The 25,859-nt window shown below is 41.4% G+C and overlaps 1 protein-coding gene across 2 annotated transcripts; it reads left to right on the top strand.

The window, feature by feature from the left end:
• Nucleotides 1–25,859, top strand: elavl2 (ELAV like neuron-specific RNA binding protein 2). Of its 2 annotated transcripts, none has more exons than XM_030121093.1 (8): nucleotides 1–436; nucleotides 12,346–12,436; nucleotides 13,402–13,645; nucleotides 18,643–18,746; nucleotides 20,940–21,093; nucleotides 21,824–22,010; nucleotides 22,410–22,448; nucleotides 24,055–25,859. In XM_030121093.1, exons 2-8 carry the CDS (start codon nucleotides 12,365–12,367, stop codon nucleotides 24,383–24,385), a joined length of 1,131 nt encoding a protein of 376 aa, XP_029976953.1. In that variant the 5' UTR covers nucleotides 1–436; nucleotides 12,346–12,364; the 3' UTR covers nucleotides 24,386–25,859. The 2 variants fall into 2 exon arrangements, with proteins under 2 accessions (XP_029976953.1, XP_029976946.1); XM_030121086.1 differs by having other exon boundaries at nucleotides 5–436; nucleotides 21,824–22,049.

Genomic DNA, 25,859 nt, shown 5'->3' with positions numbered 1-25,859 from the left:
TTGAATGGATGAAACGGGGAGTGCGGAGAGGTATAGGCACGCTGTGATACGGCCCTATATAATCGCCGGCAGGACTATCTTCCTTTTAAAGACCACCTCCTCCTCGCGTTGGTTTCCACTCAGTGATGTCGCGTATTTGTGTGGCGCACCTGTAAAGAGCGAGACAGGCAGAAGCCGGCTTTTTTAATTATTTGATTCCTTTTATTTCTTCTGTTCTTTTTTCCTTTTGTTTCATGCATTTGCTGAAAGGAAATCATTTCTGTGTTTTGATTTAATAAATATTTCATTTCCTCATTTTATCTTGTTTGTGTTGGCTTTTTATGTTTCCAAGTTTGAACTAAGAGAGCGGAATTCATCATTTTACGAGCTATTGGCCAGGTGTTTCATTCAGAGATTGTTTGCCTAAGGACGTCCCTAACTTTCATTTATAGAAACGGTAAGATATTTTTTTCCACATTTGCTCCTTCACCTCAAGCCTTTTTGAATCGATATGTTCTGTTTAAAGGACAGTGTGCAGAGCAGATCATGCATTCACTGTTATAGTCTCGGGCTGTCTTATTGCATGTAGACGACGAGATGGGAAGTCACCGCGATGCGTTTCTGTTTCCACTGACGGAGGATTTTCAGAGCCAGGGATCTACAATAGGCTGTCTCCGCACATGTGCTCAATTTTTCCAGACGTGGACGGACTAATATTGCTCCGGTGTGTAGAAATATAGGCCTGGGTACAGTATTGAAACGTGGGATCCGCATAGTAGTGAGCTATATCCCTGTTTGTCAAGGGAATGTACTGCAAATATAAACCAAATGCATGGGTTTTAACTAGCTGTCAAATAATAGATGTGTTTCTCTAATTTTGAATCTCTGGTTCATTTACTTTTTGAAAAATTATATTTTATGTAAAATTTTGATTAATCACCTTTTACAGACGAGATATTGAAAGAATAGGTCGCATAAATGTAATGTCTTGGAAAATAGCCCATGGGGCTGTGGATTCAGTGTAACTCTAAAAGAAGTAGTGCTATATAGGTTAAATGCAGCCTGCATGTTGTGCTACTTGGAGTTGCTGGATGAAGTTCTGATATCACAGACATATTTTTCAAGCTATTTTTTGGCATTTCAAAGCAGATCTAACTTGTAAAATGTACCGAAGATTTCTATTCTTACAAAAGACAATTTTTTTTTAAAAGGAGTATTGATTTAGATTTCAAGCTGTCTAATGCCAAAGGGATTTTTTCCAGTTTAGGTTTGGTCTTTTAAAGCCCACCTACAGATCCTTATGTCTGTCCTGTAGGCGTAGGAAAAAAAAAAAACAGTGGAGGCGGATTTTCAAATAGAATTTTCTTTTCATTTATTTAATCTAATTAAACTATTCCTGATTGGGTTGGGTTTCCCTCTTTGCCCCAGAGGTGCTGATGGCACCCTGGCTGCTGTTTGTTTCTGGAAGCAGCCCTCACGTTGGTTGCCTCCACGCCACGTATCGAGGTGATTAGTTAATTGTCTACTTCCGGGGGGGAAACGAGACCCTGCGCTGATTGGCTGACGCTCTGACTAGTTTATTTAGGGTGGCCGCATTTCCCGCCACCGCCCCTAATCCGCCAGCAAAGACTGCGTGACCCAAACTTCGACGCCGGCAAACTTTACACAACTTCGTAACCGCAGTACCTTCAGGTAAGACACCAGGAGGGTGCAAAAGCAAAGAATAGCTCCAGAAAACGTCCTCTGTCGAGGAAAAAAAAAATTAGCGTGTCATTTGCAAGTTTTAGCTAGTTAGCGAGGCCCGAACAGCCAAAGCGGTGCTCATGCGCCTTTAAATCGTGGTGTTAAGTTATAAGAACTAAAGATAAATTTAACATCCAGCCGGTTTCTTAAGACGCAATTCCGTGACAAGGTTAGCTAAGCTGTACTTTTGGGAGTCGCCCAAACCAAGGTCAAAGAGACATCCGCTCTGTGACCTAGCATACTTTTTTTTAAAAATAAAAGAGTAATCATTGAACGCATGAAGTGTTTAAAGTTTGTGAATCAGTGGTTTAATTTAGCCCCGTGCAGCTTGGCTGCAGTAGCAGGTGCGGCTGATTAGCTAATTAATCATAGAGGCTCCTCCATCCACTCCGCGTTAGAAACCTGCAGTCAAATTATCCTCTGAATACGTTTCTGGAGCCAACTTTAGCTTCTGAAAATGGTCAAAGCAGCATTTTTATACTGTGTTCCTGCGAAACCTCGAGGTTCTTGCTCTTAAATTGGCTTTTTAGGCTATTAATTGTACACAAAACTGAGTAGAGTGTGATAATGATTTTTCTTTCATTCAATACATTTCATTCATGTTCTAAATAGTTTTGACATTTCAAGGCAAGAGATGTCATTGCACACGCAAATGAGCATCAGCAAGGATCTTTCTTTGTGCTGATAGGACCCATAATTGATAAACAGATTTTTTTTTTCTAATTCATAGCTGTTAAAAATAAACCTTAAGATTGCACGTCTTTATCTGTGGTCGTTGTAGCATCTGGTTTTGAATATTTATTGAGTCATCCTCATCCCTAGTAATAGTTTGTAGTGGGTGATATGCCTCTGTTGGGTTATGAAAAGGTTACAAATGATTGAGGAGGCAGCTGTGGGCTAACCAGTTCATTTCTCTGGGGGATGCCGAAATACATGAAGCATCGGTGGATATAAGCAGGAAAGGTGGTTAATCGGCATCAATATACATCAAGCATCTCTTTCTCTACCACATTAACATAGTTTATCAGTGTTTAATCAGGTATCTGTGAAATCTCATTGAAATACTGTTCTGCTGTTTATATCGAGAGATTATTCTGAAATAGTGGTTTCTCATTCATGGTTTTAAAAACTAGATTTTTGGTGTGGCGGTTATGGTACATGAGTCCCCGTGTTTGAAGTGAGTGATATTAGAAGCTGGAAATCCAAGGGAAGTGTCACTGTGGATCTAATCAAAAGTATAATGTGGAGATCTGCTGCTTTTAGGCATTTTTTTTTCCTCCTCTGTTCATGCAGCGTCCACAGTTTCAGCAACCTCTGTGCTGCTGAGAAGGACAAGAGATAAGAGCGGTTGTCTTTATGTATTATTGAGCCTCCACGTTTGCCTTTCTAAATAAAGCCTGCTGACAGAGTGACTAAAATACAGGACAGTGAGTGAACTTCCAAAGGCCACACATCACTGCTCTGGATAGCAATGTGTGCCGCTGTCAGAACTGGGTTAGTGTACAGCGAGAGGCTTTAGCAAAAAGCAATTTTGCCTCCTTTGTCCTTCTTAAATGTCCATCCCATCCCCCTTGCCGGCTCTCACCGCGTCGTCCTCCACTGCCCGTAGATCCCCACCCATGCAGCTGAGCTAGTTTGGGCTCTGTGCTTGTTGAACGGGACTGATTTCATTCAGCTGCTGTTGCCTGTTGGCCACAGGGTGGCCCTGCCTCTGCATCCCACGGTCATTACTCGAGGCCTGCAGTCCAATGCCCTTGAACCCTGTCACTGGATTACAGCAGTTTATACGCACTGCCATATCTTTTATTCCCTATGGTTGTTTGTGTAGTGTGTGTGTGTGTCATAGTGTAGGCCCATACTGATAGTAAACAGACTATAAACATGTCTTTTGGTGTGTAAACAGCAGAAATTGCTTTTTTAATTGTCTTCCACTAGATTAGTGGAAGTTCTGAAGTTCTGTGAGGGTGTGTGTTTTAATATTGAGAAAGCAGTCAAATGTAGCCTAACTTGTAGACATGCAGGCAAGTTAGACGACTACCTGAAGACATTTTAAAGTCTCTTCTTTAGCTTTAGGTTTGTCATTTTACGGGTTTTTGTTTTGCTATCTTTGCTATGTGTGCTTGTCATTATCAGACTGTTTTTCTAGAACAAACTTAATTTTAAGCCCATTTTAACCAGTCTGGACTATTTTTCATTGTTAACATTAATTTCAGATCAATCAGCATCTGAATTTAGGCGTATTTTTACAGTATAAATTACATTACAGCATTGTCAGCTGTTTTTAAGTTGGTATATAATTTCAGCCCTTGTCCTTGTATCTTTGAGTTTACTTATCTATCTCTATAACTAATATTGGATAAACAGGAACTTTCTCAACATGCATGCTGTAAAAAATAAAATCAGAATCTGGAGCAGTGACATTTCTTTCTTTTTTTTTTATAATGTAAGCTCTGTTACAGCAGTGAGGCAGTAAGACTAAAAAGGCCTCTGGTCAACATTTCAGAAAAAGTCAATATTGATGAACATGTGTTACAGCCTCTTGAGCAATACAAACTTCCCAACTGAATTTTATCCAGGCAAACTCAGTTGTAGTCTTTATTTTTTGTTCACCCAAAGATTCGTTTTCTTTTCTTTCTTCTTTTTTTTTTTTTTTAAAGGAATGTTGGTGAGAAATTGTGCACATGTACTTTGGAGGCAGTCTGCCAATTATAACTGTGAATTGCATCACTTTTCAGTATTTTCCTGACATGCTCTGGCTGGCATGGGAAAATCGCTGCATAACTGCCTGTTCTCAACTCAACCTGCTGAAACCTCATCCATGACATGGACTTATTTTTACTCTCCCTTTAAATGTTAATGTGCAGGAAAGCTGGTTAGGAATGGTAAATATGCAGATGTTTTATTTTGAGACAGATGTTTAATCACACAAGCATTATTTAACTTTCTCAGCTGTAGGTTGATTTAAAGACTTTCAGTGCATCAGGTTTAATGTAACTGCAGTGAGTTTCTATGGTTAAATACATGCGAGTCAAAGTCAAACTTTCCTGATAACTTCATATCTGAGCTCTATTTCTAATAATTGTTGGCAGCATTTGTGTTTGATTTTATTCATTCAGGTATGAGTAGTCTTAACCTTTTCATTTTTTTTTTCCATCCACCACATTGCATGTTCTTGCCTTTCCACTCTCATGTGTGGGTAGACTAGTCACATCTGTTTTCAGCTGGGGTATTTTGAACCGTTACTTGTGGGCTTTTAGTTTTCAAGGACAGGTTGTGCATGTCAGTGTGTGCACTCTGAAGTTCTTTACTCTGCAGTTGTCACGCATACTTGGTCAATTTAATCCTCCGAGGAACGAGTAGCAGAGATTCGTGCCTCCTCACTTAAAGTGCTCAGTGTCACATCAGTACATGCTGAACTTACTGCGGGTTTCAGGTTCAAGTTAAAGAATTTTCATATTCAGTCAGATCTGAATATTTGGTAACATCAAAGTCTTACTTTTATTCAGCGTCTTTTTTTTTTTTTTATCCACACTAATGCAGAGTTTCTCACAACAGATCTCATGACAAGTTTAGGATCTTGTTTTGCAAACTTTTTGGAAATGACTCATTAATTGGTGTACTTCTCCAGCAAAGAGAGGAGCCGTTAAATATTAATGCTGGCACATGTGAAATTCATTGGTTTCAAATATGGCAGTCACGAGATGTCTTCAACCCAGAGCGAGCACGGTTCTTGATGGCTCTTAATGCAGGTGCTGTCGATCGTTTAAGTATCTTCAAGCAGCTATTCTGACTTGTGCACATCAGCCTGTTTTCTTTACAAATCCGGAAGAGCGTTGGCCACATTTCGAATAAGCAGCCATTTTCAGGAGTGCTCCTTTAAAAAGTTTTATTTCCTGTGGCATGGCGGGTCGTGGGGTGTTGTTCAGCGAGGCTGCAGAGGAGAGATAAAGGGAGCGGCTCAGAGGAGGTGCTGGGGAGAGAGGTAATTAGTCCCTGATGGGACTCAGGTGTGCTGCATCACCTCTCTGAGCACCTCCCTCATCTCTCCTCTGCAGCCTCGCTGAGAGACACACACACACACACACACACACACCAACCACATCTCCTTTAAGAATTCATTACTATAACATGCTGATGTCAAAAGTAAAAATAAAATCCTTTATTTACAAAACAGACAGGAAGAGGGGAAAAAGTTGTCGTGGGAGAATGAGATGTTCTTCTTGAAACATCTGTTCTCGTTTAAAAACTTACTTTATGTTTTAATTATGGAGACAATGTGATCAAGAGGGCTGTTATGTCTGGCCAGAAGAAAGCACCAATTTGTTTCATTGAACGACTACAATTACATATTGGCACGAACTACAGTTTTGTGTCGTTCTACCATATTTGAAACGGAAAGGACACATTTTGTGCTCCTTCCTTGGACTCCTCCGGCACTGAGCTGGCCCTCCAATTAGACAAGGGTGCCAGCACTGTACAAATGCAGTGAATTCTGAAAATTTAACCTTTGGGTTTTCTTTTTTTTTAAGACTAATGTAGCGAGTTTCTGTTTAATTTAGCTTTAAATAGCCGCAGCACTGACTCGTACAGAACGCAGGTCTGTTACCTGGTTGTTACTGACTTCATATACGCTTTTGTTTTTTGGCTGTACCTCCTTTCAGTTTGATCAGCTGTGAAATCTTGTTTCCAAACACCCACATAGTCACTTTTCCTTGTAATTAATTCGCACAATCGGTGAGTTGCTACAACACGGCCAGCAGCGGCAGCTTCAGAGGTTAAATGATAATGCACGGCCACACCGAACAGACATCAGAGGTGATCGCTCGCGTATAAAGCAAAGCTCTTAAGACTTTCGCATGCTGTCACAGTGACGGTATTAAAGTTAGAGGAGTTGACTGTTTGAATCGGGAATTGCTGTATTTTCCTCCTGTGAAGCCTTTTCTCCCCCTTGAGAGAAGACTGTGGGATCTGAAAGTACCAATAACTAAACACGCTGCACTTTAATGAGTCCTAAAAGGCAGCCTGCTCAGTGGGGTAATATCGAGGAGGTGGATGGGTTTTTTTTCTTAGCAGTGATAGGGAAACAAAAAAAAAAAAGGGAACTTTGTGGTCTTTATCTGGGCCTGGTTTCTGATGAAAACTCTGAGGCAGAGCCTCCAGGGGAACAAGACGCTCTGCACTCAAATGCCTGCACTAAGAGGAGGCTGCTGGCTGGTTGCACACAGCGAAAGCCTCGACTGAAATTTTTTTTTTTTGGGAGAGGCGTCTTGCCAAGCTTCCTGTTCCAAGTGTTTATCTAATGAAATATTTCTGCCTTGTGGCAGTATCTCAAGTGGGACAAAAGCCAGTTTTGTGCTTTGTACGTAGCATGAAAGGTGAAACATAAAATAGGGATTGAGACAAGTCAATTTCTCCAACAATATGTTCTCTTGTGACCTGCTTTTTCTTCACTTTTATTTTTTTTTTACTGCGCACATGGTCGAGGCTGTGTGTAAAGGAAATAAGTGCTGAGTATTGCAGTTTTTTTTTTGAAAAAAAAAAAAAAGGAAAAACTTTGGCTGAATATCATTCATGTTTTTTAAAATGTATTTTTGTCCCCCGCCTGTGTTGACGGAATTGAGAAAAAGTTTTGCCTCCTCCAAATGGGTTCACTTGGAGACAAATAACAGATGGAAAATGCAGTAGGAAGATGAAGTTTTAGACCCTTGAAGTTCAAAGTCGCATCTAGAAAGCTTCTGGTTCATACGGTGGCAATGCTGACTGTAACCATCGCAACTATTAGTGCTTTATTTAATTTGCAAACAGGTGGTGAATTCGTGATCTACTGACGGCAGTCTGCTTGGTGTGTTGCAAAAATCAAATATTAAAGCTCATGACATTTATAAAAATACAATTATGAAACAGTTTGTCACAATTATCTCCATGTTTTGATGTTAAAAGTTGTCTTTTGAAATAGATTGTTGGATTAAAAAGCTGTTCTCTGTGATTTTGAGGCTTAGATAATCCAGAGTCCACATTAATGTACAGAATAAATTGAAACCTATTAGTCTGTAAGCCACACTAATGCTTTCACTGTTCTCTGTTTTAAGCTAATTTTTCCATATTTAATAAGTCCAGAGTTGGAGCTTGAGTCAGTTTCCTGTTGGAGGGGTGTTTTGGATAATATGTTGAATTTATAGTACATTTGTTGCAGTGTATATAGTGATGAGAGGCAATCAATTGAGAGCCTTTTGAACTAATAACAGCCTTTACTTTCTGTTTTTTTGTAACGTCAGCAAATTATATCCTTCAGAAATAAGCGTTAAACCATAATGGGGCTTAAAGTAATGAAATCCAGGACTCATGAAACTGCTCTGCCTATGGATTTTCAACATTATCCACTATGCTTAGCACACCCATAAGGAATATTGATATATGCAAATGTCACGGTTTTGTCCCGTCTTAGCACACCCTGTATTGCAGTAGAGTACCTTAAGCTCTCACTGCACACACCATGGATAAGATTGCAGCTCATCTTAGTACTGGAACCTTTGCATTTGAAACATTTGAAAAGATGAGAATGTGCCTAAATTTGCTTCTTCTTCTTTTTTTTTTAATTAGTTTGTGGAAGTTAATAGTGTTTTCTGAGCCTTTTCTGTTAAAATGACTGTAATGTTAATAATTACACTGGCTGTGCTTCAAACATTGCCATTGTCTCGCTCATCTCCCACGCTGCAGTCAAGCACACTGTGCTAAGGTCTTCTTTTTTTTTTTCCTTCCCTTCACTGGGTGAAACGTATCTGTGGTAATAGGTCATGTGGGCAAGAGCCCCATTTTGCTGTATGGCTGTGTTTTCTATTTTTGCTTGGGTTATGTAGTCACTGGGCTTTGACCTTGATTTAGGGACATGTCAGTGAGTCAAATGAGTCACGTCTTTGCACTTGTGCAATGCAACGCGAGCACACAGCTGATTATGCAGGAGAGGATTACAAGACTGGTAAAATGAAGATACTGGTGTTATTTCATAAATTAAGGAAAGTAAATATGAAAGCATTCATCCTCCCCCCCCCAACCAAAACATAGTTGTTTGATAATCATTTGTCGAATGCTCTTCAGATTCACAGCACATGCGGTTGTCCTAAAATAGCTTTTTTTTTGTCAAACCATCAGAAAATTAGCAGATTAAATTAACCGTATGAAACATGAGCGAGCACGACAAAGTCAGTTATCTTTTTGCCTTAAGGCAGAGCGCGTCAGTCAGTAAGCTGTGAAGCGAGGCCGCTTCCCTTTGCTGCATTTTCATGTGTAATCTGTGCATCACGCCATTTTACACATGGATTCTGATCTGCCAAATATCTGCAAACGGTGAGATGAGCATATTGTCTCTGACATGAGATGAATATGGATTCGCCGTTGCACTGATTTTTTTTTTTTTTTTACTACTCAAACAGCGATGACTCAACCGGAGTATTGGCTAAAATCCACTGTGATCCTGTCCCAGTGGACTCCACAAAAAATGATATTTTCCTTTTCTTTACAGCTGGTTTTATGCTGTAGGAAGGAGCAGGTGAGGACACTGAGTAAACTAATCATATCATAACCAAACAAACCGCTTGAAAAATATGTTTTCATATATTTGGAATATAATGATCAGTGCTTTTCACAGAGGAAAAACAGTTTTCTTTCCTTCCGCTGCTCTCAATAGGTCATGAATTGGTCAACTGCTTGATGCATCTCAGTTTAGAGAGGGTTTATTAGTCACCTAATTTAATAATTTATACGCGTCACCTGAATGTTTCACCGACTTGGCATCCTCACACAGAAAAATCTGTCTTCTCCACTCAAGTGTGGTAAAAAAAAATCAGCTTGAAAGGAGGGGAAAGGGCCTTTTCTTGTTTTATGTGGAGAGAATGCAGTGTGGTTGTAGGAATAATTCTGTGATGACGTGTCAATTTAATAATCGATCACGTCTGCATAACAATGCATATTGAAATTGAGCAGTGTCCTCCCTTCCAGCAGATGAGCTTTGTTTTGTGCACGGGGATGTTTCTTGATAACAGCAGACATCTCATTATCGTGAGAAAGGCTGTTATGTATACAGTCATTTTTAGTAAAGCAATCCCTCTAATCACCAGCACTCACAGTACACCTCCAGTTTTTCACACTTGCATAAGCTGAGGTTGTAATTATTTTCTAATTGAGAGTCCAAAGCAGTTGTACAGCTGTTTGATCTGACTGACATCGAGCTTTTTGCTTAATGCGTGTTTATGCATCCTTACATCGTAGTTTTTGCTGCGAACAGTGATTTTTATTGATGGAGTTTGCCTCATTTAAAAACTCTAAAGTGGTTTTTCTTTTGATAAGGTTGCAGTGTGACAGATTGAATTACATTTTTCTGTAAAGCAGTGCAGTGAGTTTGTGGGGGCCTTTTAACCTTCACATGGTTTGATCACAATTCCCACTCATGTAAATCAAATTACGTTTACCTTAATGTATTTTTCTGAAAACGCTTTTGTTAGTTTGTTGCTGGATCAAATCTCTTCTATACAACTGTTTGGTCAACACGTGACACACATTTTGGAGATTTTTAAAACAGTTTTTATAGCATAGACAAATAGTTGATAATGGTGCATTATAAGACCATTAAAATCAGCCCTGAAACTTTGGATTTACTTTATTTTGATTTTGTTTTTTAGAATTAAGATGTATTGGTTTGAATTGTTAGTCCAGTTTGATCTCCAGCTGGACTGGAGCAGTTGAATGGCAACTTTGTTAAAACTCCAACTCCAGATGTTTCTCCTTTGTTTTACAATTGAGATGCACGAGTACATTACACGCAATATGTATTTACAAGACAAACAAAATATAATCCCATTTGTAACAAAGCTTTGTGTAAAATTAATGTCTTCAGTTTGCACATGTTCACTTATTTTGCAACTGTGAATGCAACAAATGACTCAAATGTCCGGCGTTTCAGTTCGTTTCCAGTGTATGTATCATTTTTTAACAGAGCTCAAATGTGTCAGTCTGGTTCGATACTGGAATATAATATTAGCATAAAGCAAAATAAAAATGTATTTATGAGCCCCGCCTTCGTCTCATAGACCCCCATGTTATCCGAAAAAGCGCCGGTCACCTTCAGCCAATAGATGTCGAGCTTCCGCTTTGTCATGCTGTCAGTCAACGTGTGCGTGCAGCCAGAGAGCACGGCTGCTCGCCCAGGCAGAGGTGAGTTAGCAACGCAGCAGCCGGCTGCAAGTGTAGGATGCTGTAGGACTCGGAGGCACTTATTTTCAACCCACGGATAATGCACGTGCACAATTAAAGGGGCGTGGCTTGGTCGCTCACGAAAGCAGAGGGAGGGGGCGGAACCTTGAGACGTTGGTTAAAAAAAATACAAAAATCTCATTCTTTCAAAACTCCGGACACGAGCTTTAATTGGCTGTCCAAAAAGGGAAAATATTCTGAATCTATTAATGTATTAATATTTCTCTCCATGTTAGAAAAAGACAGTTTCTTCAGCTGTTGGTTTGCATGTTTTTACAGTCACCCTCGGTGTGTTGATGCGACTTTAATGATCGCTCTACCTGATAAAATTTTCCTGAGGAAATGACTTCCATTTGAAAAAAATAGTTTTCTAAATTATCTTGCTCTTTTTGGAGTCACCTTGTTTTAGTATTTAGCTTGTATTTACTTGAAAAGCTGATCTGTGTATCAAGTGTCTCATCCAGAAGCAACCTGTCTTAACATTATGTAGGTGTAGTGATTTGATTTATAATATAGTGAATATAAAGCCTTTAAACATACAGTAATCGTGTTGCTACTTTCGTTGATATGGTGGAGCTGCTGCCTGCATCCTGGAACACTGTCAAGCAAAATGTGGGTTTTTGAGGACTTTCTCTCAAAACATTTGTCAGAAACTAGTTTTATTATATTTTAGTGTTGTGAGCCGTTTTCATGGTGATCTGTGTCTTGTGTTTGTGGTTCCTGGTCAGAGGATGTTGTTAATGTGAGATTAAGAGGATGTGGAGCTTCTCTGGTGCAGCAAATTTTAGTTGGCAGTCTATTTTGGTGATTTTTTTTTTTTCTTCTAAATCGCTTGTCAATATTTGGTGTTTTTGCAACTCGGCTTGTTTTTGCTACTCTGGCTCTTCATCTCACCCTGATAAACTAGTTGTGAGTAGTTCAAAAGTTTTTGAAGTAAAGTTTTGGATGAGCTCACTGTGGCTGTTTGGACCTTGAGTACTTTGTTGTAAGTCCACGGATAACAAATGCTGCAGCATGTTGAATTTAGGCTGCAGCTCTGCTGCTTGTTGTGCGAAGTCTTTGCAAGACTGAGACTCGTAGTTTTGCAGTTTCGGTGACAGTATTTGTGCGGCGCTCCCATCCATTTCATTAGTTTGCATCCCTCATGCTTATCGCTCCTGTCGCTGTGGCCGGCTTCTTTCACGACCGAGCACATTCTGCTTCTCTGTCCTTACTCTGGATGAACTGTGACCAAGTGAAACATTTCCAATCTGCATGGACAGTTAAAAAAAAAAAAAAAAAAAAGCCTCTCTCTTCTCCCCCTCCCACCAATGACATGTGATCGTCTGTTGTTGCTGTTAATCTAACATGAAGTACTTTCTGTGTCCACATTTTCAGACGGCAACTCCAAACTAACATGGCAGTCAGACTGTGCGATGTGGCTTCTCTGCTTAGAAGTGGTTCGTGGGCACCTGAGCCTTGGACTGGGGTCTGTGGCGCTTTTATTTAGTTTTATTTGAAAAACACCAAAGAAATAAAAACCATGACAAAGGCCAGAAGGCCTGCTTTTTGGCTCAGTGCTCAGGCCATACCAATGACGCTGGTTCTCAGTCACACGCCTGGACGTGGGACTTTTTCACAGTTTGGTGTTTGACTGTATTGGTATGGTCTAAACCTGTCTGCCACTGTCCACTCCATGTTTTTATCTCCAATGTGATCTGGTTTATGGATAGTTGTGTGGTGACACTGATCTGCCTGCTGCACAGTATTAATCCAGGACGACTCTTCATACATTGACTCGTTGCTGGCTGCCTCCACTGATTATACCGCTCGCATCCCGTTGTTCGATGCGAGCATACAGAAGGCTGATTTGACGTTGCTGTAGACTTTGACATTTGTACTTTTATCTTTCTGAATGCTTTACAGCAGTCTCCACACTCGGAGAAGTTTACACATGCCACTCGCCAACGTTAATCTTGTCGAGCTTGTGACGGCATAATAGACCTTCACTGTTTAAGTAGACTGTCTCGTTTATGCAAAAGATAAATGCAGCAATCCTGAATAAGAGAAAAGGATTTCATTTATGCCATGTGCAAGAAAGAAGCAAACTCTTGTCTTTATGCAAATGTTACCTTTTTATATATTCTTTAAAATACATATAATGCTAAACTACTGCTTTTGCGTTAGTGATGAAAATAGAAAATAAACAAGACTCTCTGGCTGTCGACTACCTTTTGTTTTCTGAAACTCGGGAATCAATTTGATATTTTATGTTGAGAAAGAAAACCACATTTTTATTCAGTGGAAAAAATATTCACTGTTAGCGTTCCAAGAAAACAATGTTTCAATGTGTGAAGAGTGTCCTTTCTCTTTTTGACTGTCGGTGTTGGTGTTGCTGTGTTTGTGTGATTTGCATGTGGTTTTGACTTTGTTTTTTTTCTTCTGTCTCTTTAGCAGGTAATTGCTGCCATGGAAACACAGTTGTCCAATGGGCCAACTTGCAACAACACGAGCAACGGTCCCTCAACAATCTCAAACAACTGCTCCTCGCCAGTAGAGTCAGGGAGCATAGAGGACAGTAAAACTAACTTGATAGTCAACTATCTGCCTCAGAACATGACCCAGGAAGAGCTCAAGAGTTTGTTTGGGAGCATCGGAGAGATTGAGTCCTGTAAACTAGTTCGAGACAAAATAACAGGTAATGTGATCGTTTTATTTCTCGAGACTGGTTGATGCGGTTATGAACATGCTGCAAGTGTCCGCACGCCATTCAAGTTCCACTCCACATACTTACTTGAGCAGTGTTTACAGTGATTCCTGACACATTTGTGTAGATATTGAATTCAGTCCTTGCAGCAGTGTTTTTCATAAGCTCTCCCGTTGTGTGCCTTTACGAGGTTTCATTTTTTTGTGTGTGTGTGTGTGTGAAAAATTCATCATCAAATGGAGTTTTTATTGGCAGTAGATGCAGAGATCTCCATTTTGGAAGCCAGCCAAAATCTCTACATCTCATTTAGGAGAGGAGCTGGCACCGTTTTCACACGGTTTTCCATTATGAGCTCCATGCAATCTGCTCTATACAGTATACAGCGCGGACATGCGAAATGCAGCCAGTGCTGCTAGAAGAATGACGCTTCCTGGAAAATGTCTCCGCCTGTGTTACGGTTTGCGTTTGCAGATGTTTTCAGGGTTTTGGTTTTGGGATAAATGCATCTGGCAGAGACGCTGGCTTGGTTTGTGAGACATGAGCGGGTCAGAGGTGGTTTAATGCTGAGACCGCTGTGTTGAACTTGTAGCCTCGACGCCGACACTCTAGTAGTTCATCCCGACCAAGCGAAGGGCTTTGAGCTTCTGAAGGATCGATCAGGAAACTGCATTTGACTCGCTGGTTAGTGTTTATTTTCCGGTTGTGCATTTCCTGTTAGCAGCTGATTCAGGTGGAAGTCGGCAGACTGTGGGGGTGAGCTGCAAGCTAACCTGCAAGGTGTCTCATGTTATTGGAATTGTGCAGAGCATTGCGGACGGCACTGCGACCAGAATTTTCAACCTGTAACCAGAATCTATAAATTAGGCTTCAGACTGCTCTGTTTAGCATCTAGCATTGAAGCACCAGTGGCTGACCTGTTCGTTTTAATGAGCTTGAAGGTCTTACTTTTGGTTCTAAATTGTCTTTTTCTGTCTCTTCGGTAGTCATCGTCATCAAATTAATATGAAAAGATGTGCGCCCAGCCACATCTGGTTGTGAAATATTCATAGTGTTAAATATTTGACAATGCTTGTGTTATAGCTGGCTATTTTTCACAACTCTTTGTGTTGCTGCGGTGCCCTTTGGTTCCTACTAACAACTTCAGCTCAAAACGCGCCGTAAAGTGCTCAAAGTGTGCCAGACTGAACTGTTCCTCTGCTTGCCTCCAACGACACGGTGCATTATTGTGCATTACAGTGAATTTATAGTAAAAGCACCTTTTTAAAGATAGAATAAACTCATGGCCCAATTAGAGCAGCACAAAAAGTGTTCTATATACAGAATCGGAGCTTTCATATTTAATATGGTTGGAAATAAATGGCCGCACAGGGCAGACCACAAGCAAAGAGTGGTGTGCTTGTGGGGACGGGAGGCTGAGGGGGGGCTCTCATTATGTATTTACTGAATTTAGACTTTTTGCACGCAGTGGTGATGAAAATTGTCAAGTGTTTAGTCTTGCATGGAATACATGCCCTTGTGTTGCCATGCATGTAAGAAATTCATCTGATTGTGAAATGGGTTGAGCCAAGTTGACAAGTGATCCTTGTTTAAAATCAGTGCCGAGCAAAGCCTGCCTGGGTGATTGAACATAAACAAGGCTTGATGGGTTGCATATTTAGTCGAGCGAGTGTGAATGAAGCTCTCCAAGTAATTTGGGAGCGAAGAACTAAATGGAATGAGTTGTTTGAAAGACGCAGAATCAAGATCCAAGTCCCTCATATGGGTTTTCTTTCAAGGGCGGCCTGATTTCGAAGATAACACTTAAAAGCAGATGAGCTCATTCAGACCTTTCAGCTAAATTTCTATTTACTGGCATCAGTTGCTTGTTTCCAGGGCTGTAAAATTATCAAGTACACTGAATCACCTGCATACATTACTTTTTGTTTACCTCCTATAATGCTGATCTCTTAAAGTTGCATTTCAGTTTGTCTCACTGCAGCCTTAATTTTGGTCCTGAACCGTAAAACAAAACGGGCATTTAATACTTCTTGCGTAACGTTACTGCACACAGTCGATTCTAAAAACCCAGCTTTTAAATGATTCGATTTATCACTGAGGTTTCAGCTCTTTTTTTGGTTTGCAGGTAAAAATGTCTAAAGCAATGATTTTCTTAGAAAATTAAAGATGCTTTTAAGCCTGTTTTGCATCAGGTGTTTTATCGGCCCTGCTTCCTGCTTTAAGGCGGCTGTTCTTCTCTGTACGGCACAACAGAAACAGTAATTGTGTTTTATGTGGTGTGAAGTTGCGTAGTTATTAAAACCTGCGTGCGTCATGTTGATTCATAGACTACATTGTCCACAAGATGCAAGTAATAGAAACATTTTACATTGGTACATTCTTCATAACTGCAATATTTGTTATCAACCTCCAAAGTCTTTTTAACTTAAAATGATTTTTAATTTTTGTTGGAAAAAATACAGATATTGCGAAGGTCTAAACCGAAGAGTTCTTTGCTCTCTGCTCGGCAAAAGATACTTGTATAATAGGACATTTATGGAAGGTGAGGTTCTTCTTAGGTAAACGTTAAAATATGTATGAACAGCCCTGGCTTGAAAACCGTATTGATTCCCGCTGCTGTGCAGTTCCTGTCCGCGAAAATATTCATAAGCTATCGATTTGATTATAGGCACAGCCGAATGGATTGATAGTAGATTTATGGCCAGTTTTGCCCACCAGCTGTCCCTAACCACCATGCGATTCTAAATTTTTAGCCATTAAATTAGGTTTTTTTTCTTTTTTTTTCTTCTATCCTTTTTAACAGATAAAGTCTGGAGCTGGAGTGGGAAGAATTAGGTCCTTAATGCGATTCAAAGCCTCCGGGTCATTTCTCAGGAACGGCGCTCTGATTTCAGCTCTACATAAAATCATATCCCCTCAGACTATGTTGCTTTTGTCTCTCCCTCGGCCCTGTGGCGATGGATTTAAGCCAGCCTACATCTGTGTACTGGTGCTACATCACATGTTAAGTAATCACCGGGGACGTGCACGCTTCCTCTTTTGCTTTAAATGTCCTCACGATGGCTGCTGCAGGAGCGGCTGAGGTCTTTGTGCCATTCTCCTCCCACTATGGGCAGCGCTCGCGTTGTACTGGAGGTCGCTCATGCTTTCTTAAAACGCCCCTGAAAGCGAGAGGTGTTTGTTTTAAGGCTTCTTGTCATAACACTTGACGTGTTAGGTTTTCCATAGGAAGGCGTCCGTACGCGGTGGAACATGCTACAGCAGGCTTTTTGCCCTCCAGGCTTAAGTTAACAGCATTTCAGAAGCGGGATTCAAAGGCTGTGGAATATTTCTCCTGGCTATAGCGGTCCATACCAAGCGAGGTGAAATTAAGTTTATGAACTTTACTTGATCGCATCAGAACAGCCCATGAGAGCAGTGACTCATGTGGTTGTACAGATAAGGCCGGTATGGCTGCGTGTGGAGCGTTTCAGCTGCATAGTAAAGATAACTTAACAGCAATGCTGCAAGCAGCATTTGGTTATTGGGCGACTTTTAATTTTTAATTTTCTTGTTGACTCAGAGTACTAATGGAGCACGAGATTCATGCTTTTTGGCTTTGCAAGGAAACCAAAATCATCCTAACTTTCACTGTTAGCTTGCCTTGCTGTGTTGCTGCTGATCACTGCAGACTGGACGTGCTAAAGCCCCTCGGGTCAATATTTGAGAGGCAAATATACTAAATGTCTGCCAAACTCCCACCAAATGTGGGATTTCTCATCCTGCAATTACCTGCTTCAATGAGAAGGAATACAAAACCCCGTCCAGTGATGTACACTTTGCTTGTGACCACAATATCGCTTCATCGTTGCCTTGCTAACTTCTACGCGTTGATAGAGAGCTAGTTCTAGTTGCATCCACATGAACACACACAATTCATCTGCGAGACTGTTGCTTGTATTCACATATAGGAAAGACATTGTCCTGCATTACTGAAGGGTATCCTCGCTCTTTAATGATCTCTGCTTTTTGCGTGTTTTTATTCTGTGGTGTTATATTTCTTTGCAAGTGAGTTTTGCTGCCTGCAAAATGCTTAAAAATCCAATCTCTGCTGCTCTTCTGAACATCCAGGCTGTCGGCGCCAAACGCTCCGGCTCTGCATCGACATGCAGCTTTTTTTTTTTTCTCCTTCACACCTGCAGCAATAGGCAGAATTCAATTTCTGTAAGAAAACAAAAAATCTGAAAGATATATACTGTAATTGGTGATATTTATGCCAGGTATTTTTGTTCCGTCTTGTTACGGAGAGATGAAACCGGGGAGGAGATTCCCTCCTCAGAAAAACAAGTCGTGTTGTTATGCTAACACTGTCATAAGAGAAATGAAAATACAGGTTTGTGGCGTTGCTCAGTTTTGTCGCTGCAGAGATAGATCAGCCTCACTGCGTCTATATCAACTTTATTTAATGTGAAACTTGAAAATGGTGGTTGCTTGTGTGTGTAATGCATTAATATGATGAAGCTGCTTGAGCTGGTGAACTTGACCGGCTGTGGAATTGCGGAGAAACCCAGCTGTGTGGGTGGAGGAAATTGAATTGCCTCTGTGCACATGAAGAGTGGGTGTCAATCTATTGTACATTTTAGAGATAAAATGCGGAGGGAGGGGAGCACAGCGAGTCTGGGCTACTTCACTGTATCACAGACGAGTCGGTGTGAAAGGAGAGCAATTGCTTGTCATTTTTGATTTAAAACATGTTTGTCAGAAAGCTAGTTGGAAGAATTTACCATAGGTTGTAAGCCAAATAGCCTGTTTCTTATCCGACAGCGCATGCAGGAAGTCACAAATCCAATCTCAGAAAATATCTAACCCTAATCTGTATGTATTAGTTCTTAAAACGGCCACGCCACTCAAATAGTAACACAATGGCAGTGTTTATGTGAGACTCTCTTCGTTTTCTGTTCACCCTGTTAAGTAAATGTTTTTTTTTTTTTGTTTTTGTTTCTGTCTTGCAGGTCAAAGCCTAGGCTACGGATTTGTGAATTACGTGGACCCAAAGGATGCAGAAAAAGCCATTAACACCCTAAATGGCTTGAGACTTCAGACCAAAACCATCAAGGTGAGGTGTCGTGTCTGTTACCGAGCGCCGGCGGTTGCAAAAAAAAAAAAAAAAAAATCCTACGTATGCTGTTCATGTCTAGCTGTCTAGGTCGGAGCCGGAGCATAATGAGGATGGAGCAATGTGGGGTGGAAAGGGAGCCTATTGTTAATCTGGGCACAGGCGGCTTCGCTCGGGCCTCAAGTAGAGCAGAACTGTTTCTATGGTTGCATGTGCTGTAGCGCTGCTGTATGCCTTTACAGGGAGGTGGCTGCCATTAGCATTCATCAGGCAGTGTAGCACTCAATGTGCTGCTAGGAAAAACTCATTTGCTTCATATAGTGCTGCAGGATTTGTGGATGGTGGAGGCAGATTATTAGAGGTGATATTTTTTCCCCCCACCGTGGTCGTCTTACATGGAGCGAAGCCTCTCGTATCGAGCAGAGGGGTATTATAGGAAATGTCTGCGGGCAAAAACACAATTTCTGATAGGAAGTTGTGAGCTGCACGCTTGATTATTTCTCTATTAAACATTAAAATGTTTTGCAGATGTGGCATGTTAGGACAGTGATAGATATGGCGTGTTATGAGTCGTACGCTTCATTTTTTCCCCCCCCCCCCAAAAAAAAAATCAAATGCAGCACGTCTTTCAGTTACCTCTGAAAATGGAGCATGGTAACATTTCTTTATGTATCACACATCCGAAATTCTCTTGCTGCTCTGTCAGAAGTGCAAAAAAAAAAAAAAAAGACGACGCAAGTAGAGGAATATACTTTGCAAATATTAGCATCAAATAAAGTGTGAAGGTGAGACGAGGGGGGAGGGGACGGAGAGCAGCGGCGGCTGTTTGGCTGTGGGCAGAGAGGCAGCGCCAGCGTTACCTGTCAGCCTTCGGGGGAACGACGGCGTCGTGTGTTTTTGAGGTGTGGTTACTTCAGAGGCTGAGATTTTGAACACATTGAAAGGAGGAGCTTTAAATCATCTTCTGTTTCAAGTCTCGAGCAGTGGAAGCATCGCGTGCAGGGGAAGCGGCTAAACACAGCAAAACTCTCCAGTCTTGTTTCTTTGTCTTTCTGAGATTCTCTAACTTGTTCCTCTTCAAACACTTCTTGCATCAGCTCCGAACTTGAGGCTGTTCTGGTTCATGCATCTTATTGAATAAATGTCGACATGACTGAAAATGGGATGAGAGAAATGAATTTATGACTACTCAGGGGTGTAATGATGTATTGATCCACATGACCTGGTAGATGCATCTCTGGTCCCCCTCTGTTTTCTATTAGCCGCCTGCCCTTATGGATAAATGTTTATTTATGCCGTGTGCTCCTCGAGCCCCGAGCTGGAGATTCTCCAAATAAATCCTGACTTTAAAGACGGGAAGAGATGCGATTAGGTTTAAAAGGAAGCTAGTTTCAGTTGTTCTCAGTAAAGTTTGTTTTTAAGACATGTCTAGACAGCAACTGTCTTCAGTCTAACTTAATATATAGAACTTATTCGTGCTTAATTTCACTGTAAATTCACAGCAATTACAGGTTCTATTAAATGTTCCTTGGAATTTTTTGGCATTTCTCTGTTTTCCTATCTTTTTTCCTCTTTAAAAACTAAGTTACTCTTTTCATTTTTGACAGGTGAGGTCAATTTCTGTTTCTAAGATTAGAAGCTGCATTTGAGCTTTCCTCCGTTTCGGCAGATATAACAGCTGTGTGGCGTTCTAGTCGTCTGTTTATTAACAAACAGCTGTTCGCTGTGGCGGGCTCTCTGTGTGTCTGACGTCTGACAACACAGATCCAGATCCTCGCTGGAAGTCCATCACCAGAGTTTATTCTTCACTCTTGGTACATTATGGAGTCGAGCTTGAGCTAAAATCGCCGGTCGATCTTCGCTCCAGTGTGTTCCACGTGGAGCAAATGAGCAATTGAGTCTTTATTCCTCCCTCCATAATGTCTACGCCCTTTCAAATGAATGCGTCCTTTATTAGAGACACGTCTGTGGCGGAATTGTGCTTTTAGCCTGGAGGTGTCGAGTAGAAATTAATATTTGTTTTCATGAGGCATGAAATGACTGTAAAAATGAATGTCACACACGCAGTCTGCATATATACATTTTGCATAAATTAGCTTTGTCCTCTTTGCCTCGACAGAATCGCAGCATTTGCAGGCATCGCAGCGACCTTTAATGATATACTAACGTTGACGGGAACTTTTCCGCCCGTAGGTTTCCTATGCCCGTCCAAGCTCCGCCTCCATCAGAGATGCAAATTTGTACGTCAGTGGCTTGCCAAAAACCATGACTCAGAAGGAGCTGGAGCAGCTCTTCTCGCAGTACGGGCGCATCATTACCTCACGCATTCTGGTGGACCAGGTGACTGGTGAGTACAACATGACGGCTCTCTCCCCTCTTCACTTCGGCCCCGCTCCTCTTCTCTTTCCTTCCGACTGCCTGACAAAATGACACAGCTGAGTCTGAGAAATATATCAGAGGTGATGGTATGAGGTCCCCAAAAATGCAATTTTCCAGTGGAGGTGTTCATAAATATGCATAGGTGGAATATGAAAATGGGTGTAAAGTAGCAGGACTCGATGCTTGGTAATTTCTTTCCCCTCCAATCTCCCGTCTGCCTGCACTTACCTGCCGCCGCCCTTCCCCCTCCTATCCCCAAGGCATGCATGCATTGCCTGTTTTACGGCGAGAAATGAAATGCATTTGGAGCGGTTATATCCTCGATTTCTCAACTGTCACGTCGACGCCAAACCCTTATGAAACACTAATAAAGAGAATCGTCCGCGGAGACGTTTCCCAGCGGCTCGGTCCCTGTGTGAGACGGAAACCCAACAGTCCTCCAGGCAGGCAGTGTAGGGACGGCTGTCTTTTGTTTTTTCTGCTTGATCCTGATGAGTTTGCTTTTAGTTTTACTTCAGCATCAACGCAACGCATTAGCATACCGTTTGTATTGATCCCAATCACCAAAGATAAACAGTGAAAATATCGCTGAGCCCAACTTTTTGACCTCTGAGTTGTGCACTGTAAATCACCAGCCAAGTGTTTTTATGTCTGCTGAGGCACTCCCAGCATCTGGCTAATTGATGCGCTTTCCTCAGGCGTCTCCAGAGGAGTCGGCTTCATTCGCTTTGACCGGCGAGTCGAGGCCGAGGAAGCCATCAAGGGTCTGAACTGTCAGAAGCCGCCCGGCGCCACCGAGCCCATCACGGTCAAGTTCGCAAACAACCCGAGCCAGAAGACCAGCCAGGCCCTGCTGTCCCAGCTGTATCAGTCGCCCAATCGAAGGTACCCAGGACCCCTCGCACAGCAGGCACAACGCTTCAGGTAAAGGGGGCGCATTGGAACTTTAACAATCACAGCCAACTGTAGTTGATGCTGCAAGTGAAGTTGATGTTGTTGACCCTCTGAGGCTTTTTTGAAATTAGCATTTAAATGGTTTCACAGCGGTATTGTTGAAAATGTCCTGTGTTGGAAGTCATCAATACTCGGAACAGAATAATTCATCTCCGTAGTCGGTTGTGGAAAACGCATTCAGCAGGTTAATGGAGACACGAAGGTCTCAAAATCCACATGAGTAAAACCAGGTTTTATCAAGATTATCACTCATCACATCATCCTGTCAAAATCCTCAAACGGCTTTTTTTATTTAAAACTGTTGGTCTTTTTTGTTTTTTCTCTCCCAAGGTTGGACAATCTGCTGAACATGGCCTATGGAGTCAAAAGGTAAATTAATTTTCCTTTTTAGATTTCATGGTCTGCTTTAATTGATCCTGAGGGAAATTCTTTCTTCACATAAGGGAGCTGATGGGATACTTTTTAATTTTTATTTTTCCCTCTAAGAGCACTTGGCAGTGATGCGTAGGTAGTTAACGCTGCATAAGCTATTAATGATTCAAATTAATCCCTGATAATATTAACGGATTGCTGATTGAAGGAAGTGTTATGTACGTGGATCATCAACAAACGTAGACTGAGTGAATCGCGTGGTTTGTCTCAAGGTAAATGTCTTATAGGATGTGAGAGAAGATTGAGATCTTTTTCTAAACGCTTTAAAGCTCGGCCCTCCCAATTATTAGTCAATAATTCTATGAATTTATCAAAAAAAGTTGCACCACCTGTGCTTTCAGTGCATTAGTGTGATTTAAATGGGCGACGGTGTGACGAGCAGAACAGAACACGGCTGTCAGACTGGTCAGGTTTACAGACATGCTCTCTATTCTCTGTGTACTTATGCACGTCGGATCAGTCGTGGGTTCTTTAAACTTTATTTTGAGGGTTAATTATTGAATGTTCTGCTGTAAAATGACGAGTGCCTTGATAAAACAGTGAGTGAAACGGTGAAGTGCTTTAATCTAGACGTGTTGTGACATTACGTCTAGATTAAAGCTCTGTCTACACTGCTTGTCTACATAACAAAGGACAGATTTTTACAATCTTACTCGCTATTGCACAAAATTGCATACTTGTATTTTGAGCTCCGTGCTCTTACCTTGATCTATTATGGACAGCCCTGTCCTGTTTTAAACTTTGTTGCGTCAGAAGTCTTTCAGGATTCACCAGGATACCAGTTTGTCTAAGTTGAGTTTTATAAGAATGTCTTCCTCCAGGATGATTGAAGTCCACTTTTCCCTGAGAGCTCCAATGCTCATCGCCGCCAACAATAGACGAGTGATTTCTCCCCTGCCTTGCTCGTTGGCCGACGTCTCCGTTGCCAAATCTCTCTCTCTCTCTCTCTCTCTCTCTCTCTGGGTCCTTGATGCTGGCAGCACACCTGTCATAGTGGATGTTCCCTGAGAGGCCAACTGGAGCAGCTAATCTTATGTGACACCTGCTGCAATAATTCATAGGCTTTCCATGCACTTTGAATTTTGTTCCTTAAAAACTGCAAAACCACATTTACCAAACGCCGGGGCTCTCCGCCGCCCCGCCACTCCGATCTTTAGCACAAACTAGCAGCGTTAATGCGGTGTTTATTTCCCATTGTGATTCGTCACCTTCCGGATTTGAAGCCAACGGTTTCCGCGCCGCTATCTTTGGAGCGCAGTAACCTTCTAAAAGCAGCTGCAGTTTGAGACGCCTGAAAAGGTCGATTTATCTCCAGATGACTCGTATGAGATAACTGAGAGCGTATATGCTGTTTTTTTTTTCCCCACTGCACAGGCTGCAGCTCCTGCTTTTTATTTTAAAAACAAGGTTCGCTAACTTAAGAGCTGGTGTTGACGCCGAGTGTGTGTCGGTTCGTGTTGGGCCTGCTGGCCTCGTGCCTCGTCCTCCAGAAAGCCCCGTTCTGTGCTCGGCCCTGAACCGTGTCGCTCTGTGTGTCTTGCAGCCGGTTCTCGCCCATGGCCATCGACGGGGTGACCAGCCTGGCCGGCATCAACATCCCGGGGCACGCCGGCACCGGCTGGTGCATCTTCGTGTACAACCTGGCCCCGGACGCAGACGAGAGCATCCTCTGGCAGATGTTCGGGCCGTTCGGCGCCGTCACAAACGTCAAGGTCATTCGCGACTTCAACACAAACAAGTGCAAAGGATTTGGTTTTGTCACGATGACTAATTACGACGAGGCGGCGGTCGCCATCGCCAGCTTGAATGGATACCGCCTCGGGGACAGAGTTCTTCAAGTGTCGTTCAAAACCAACAAAACACACAAAGCCTAAAACCCACCGAGATTGTTTCTAGAAAACTCACCAGAAAACGGAAGCAGAAAATGGAAGCATATTGACCGTAACTTTCTACATTAGTAAAAACAGCTTTGTAAGTCAGTGTTGCAAAGAAAAACAATATTTAGCGTCCAACAATGTGATTTTTTTTTTTGTTTGTTTTTTGATTCCTTTTTTTCTTTTCATTGCTACGCTTTGAATCTTCTCAGTATACTTTAAAAACAAAAAAAAAGTTCAGGTTTGAGGCCTGTGAAGTTGAATTTCCTTGCTGTCTTTACAGATGGGACAGATGAAAAATGTTACTCTAGTTTTTGTCATTTTGTTGCACATCTGCTTTGAAACAGTAAGTCTTGTAAAAGTTATGTGTTGTGACTTTCTTTCCACTTTTCCGTGTCCTGATTTGCCATAGGTGCGTTTATGCCTTCAGTGGTTAGCGAGTACTTACTTTGAACTCTTCGCGGGTTTTTTTTTTGTTGTTTTTGTTGGATTTTGTAAGTATTGTTTCTCGTAATATAAGTTGGTTCTTGGTTGGCTGCAAAAATGTTGCTTATTGTAAACTTAAAGGAGAAAAAGACAAAAAAAAAATTCTTAAAGCAGTACCTTGCCAAAGAGTGAATGACCTCTTTGATGTGGGTTTAAAAAGCATCTATTTTTATAAAAAGAAAAATTTGGAGAAACTTTTTACTGGACCTGGAACAAAATATTTTGACTTGGATACTTTGAGAAATATCTTCATATGACACCTTGTGAGCTTTTGAACTTTACAAGAAAGTTTGCAGTGGTTGAAATTTCTGGAGAGATTTATGATGTAAAAGATACCTTTTGAGATCTTTGTATTATCTTTAGATTCTAGAATCAGCCGCGGGGCTGGTTTCATTTGTAAAACCATCTGTGGGTCCCCCCCGTCATCCTGGTCGCTACGACGAGCAACTCGCTTTCCGATTTGGTTTGAGAAAAAACGAGAAACTCTACAGAGGTTTATTTGCAAAAAAGTGCATGCAAAATTCTAACATGGTGATATCTTAAAAGGTAAACGGGGGATAAAAATCAGTTCTTCCTCTACGATTCCCTTCAGATGGAGCTCATGGTGTTTTGTGGTGTACCTACGATATATCATCAGACAGATTTTTGTCTCGATATCCACCAGTCTGAGAAACCGAGCAGATTGCTGGAGCTTTGAGTGATGTAAATAAGTCCTTTTCCTTTTTCTTTTTGGTTTTTTTTTTTGGTATTTGGCAGACTTTTTCGTTTCTAGTTTGGACTTCATTGAAAAAGGTGATATAATATATATTGTTTTGGGTTTTTCCTTTCATGAAGTATGTACGGTATTTTTCTTTTTGGATATTTTACTTTGAGGTTCTCTTCAGTTGGGAAACTTTGATTTGTTGTCCTTCGGACTAGCATTACAGTGCATCAGATTTGTTGGTTGTTTGGTCTGTAGATAGTCTTGCTTCGTAAAAAAAAAAAAAAA

This window comes from Salarias fasciatus, chromosome 3, assembly GCF_902148845.1.
Source record: "Salarias fasciatus chromosome 3, fSalaFa1.1, whole genome shotgun sequence".
In the NCBI taxonomy this organism is placed as follows: Eukaryota; Metazoa; Chordata; class Actinopteri; order Blenniiformes; family Blenniidae; genus Salarias; species Salarias fasciatus.
Note: the sequence above shows the minus strand (reverse complement) of the source record. Positions and strands in the feature narration are given on the sequence as shown.

Coding starts and splice junctions, on each gene's coding strand:
- elavl2 (XM_030121086.1), top strand. CDS start 12,365: ATGGCAGTCAGACTGTGCGATGTGGCTTCTCTGCTTAGAAGTGGTTCG. Junction 12,437..13,401: donor CACCTGAGCCTTGGACTGGG/GTCTGTGGCGCT, acceptor CTGTCTCTTTAG/CAGGTAATTGCTGCCATGGA. Junction 18,747..20,939: donor TTCAGACCAAAACCATCAAG/GTGAGGTGTCGT, acceptor TTCCGCCCGTAG/GTTTCCTATGCCCGTCCAAG.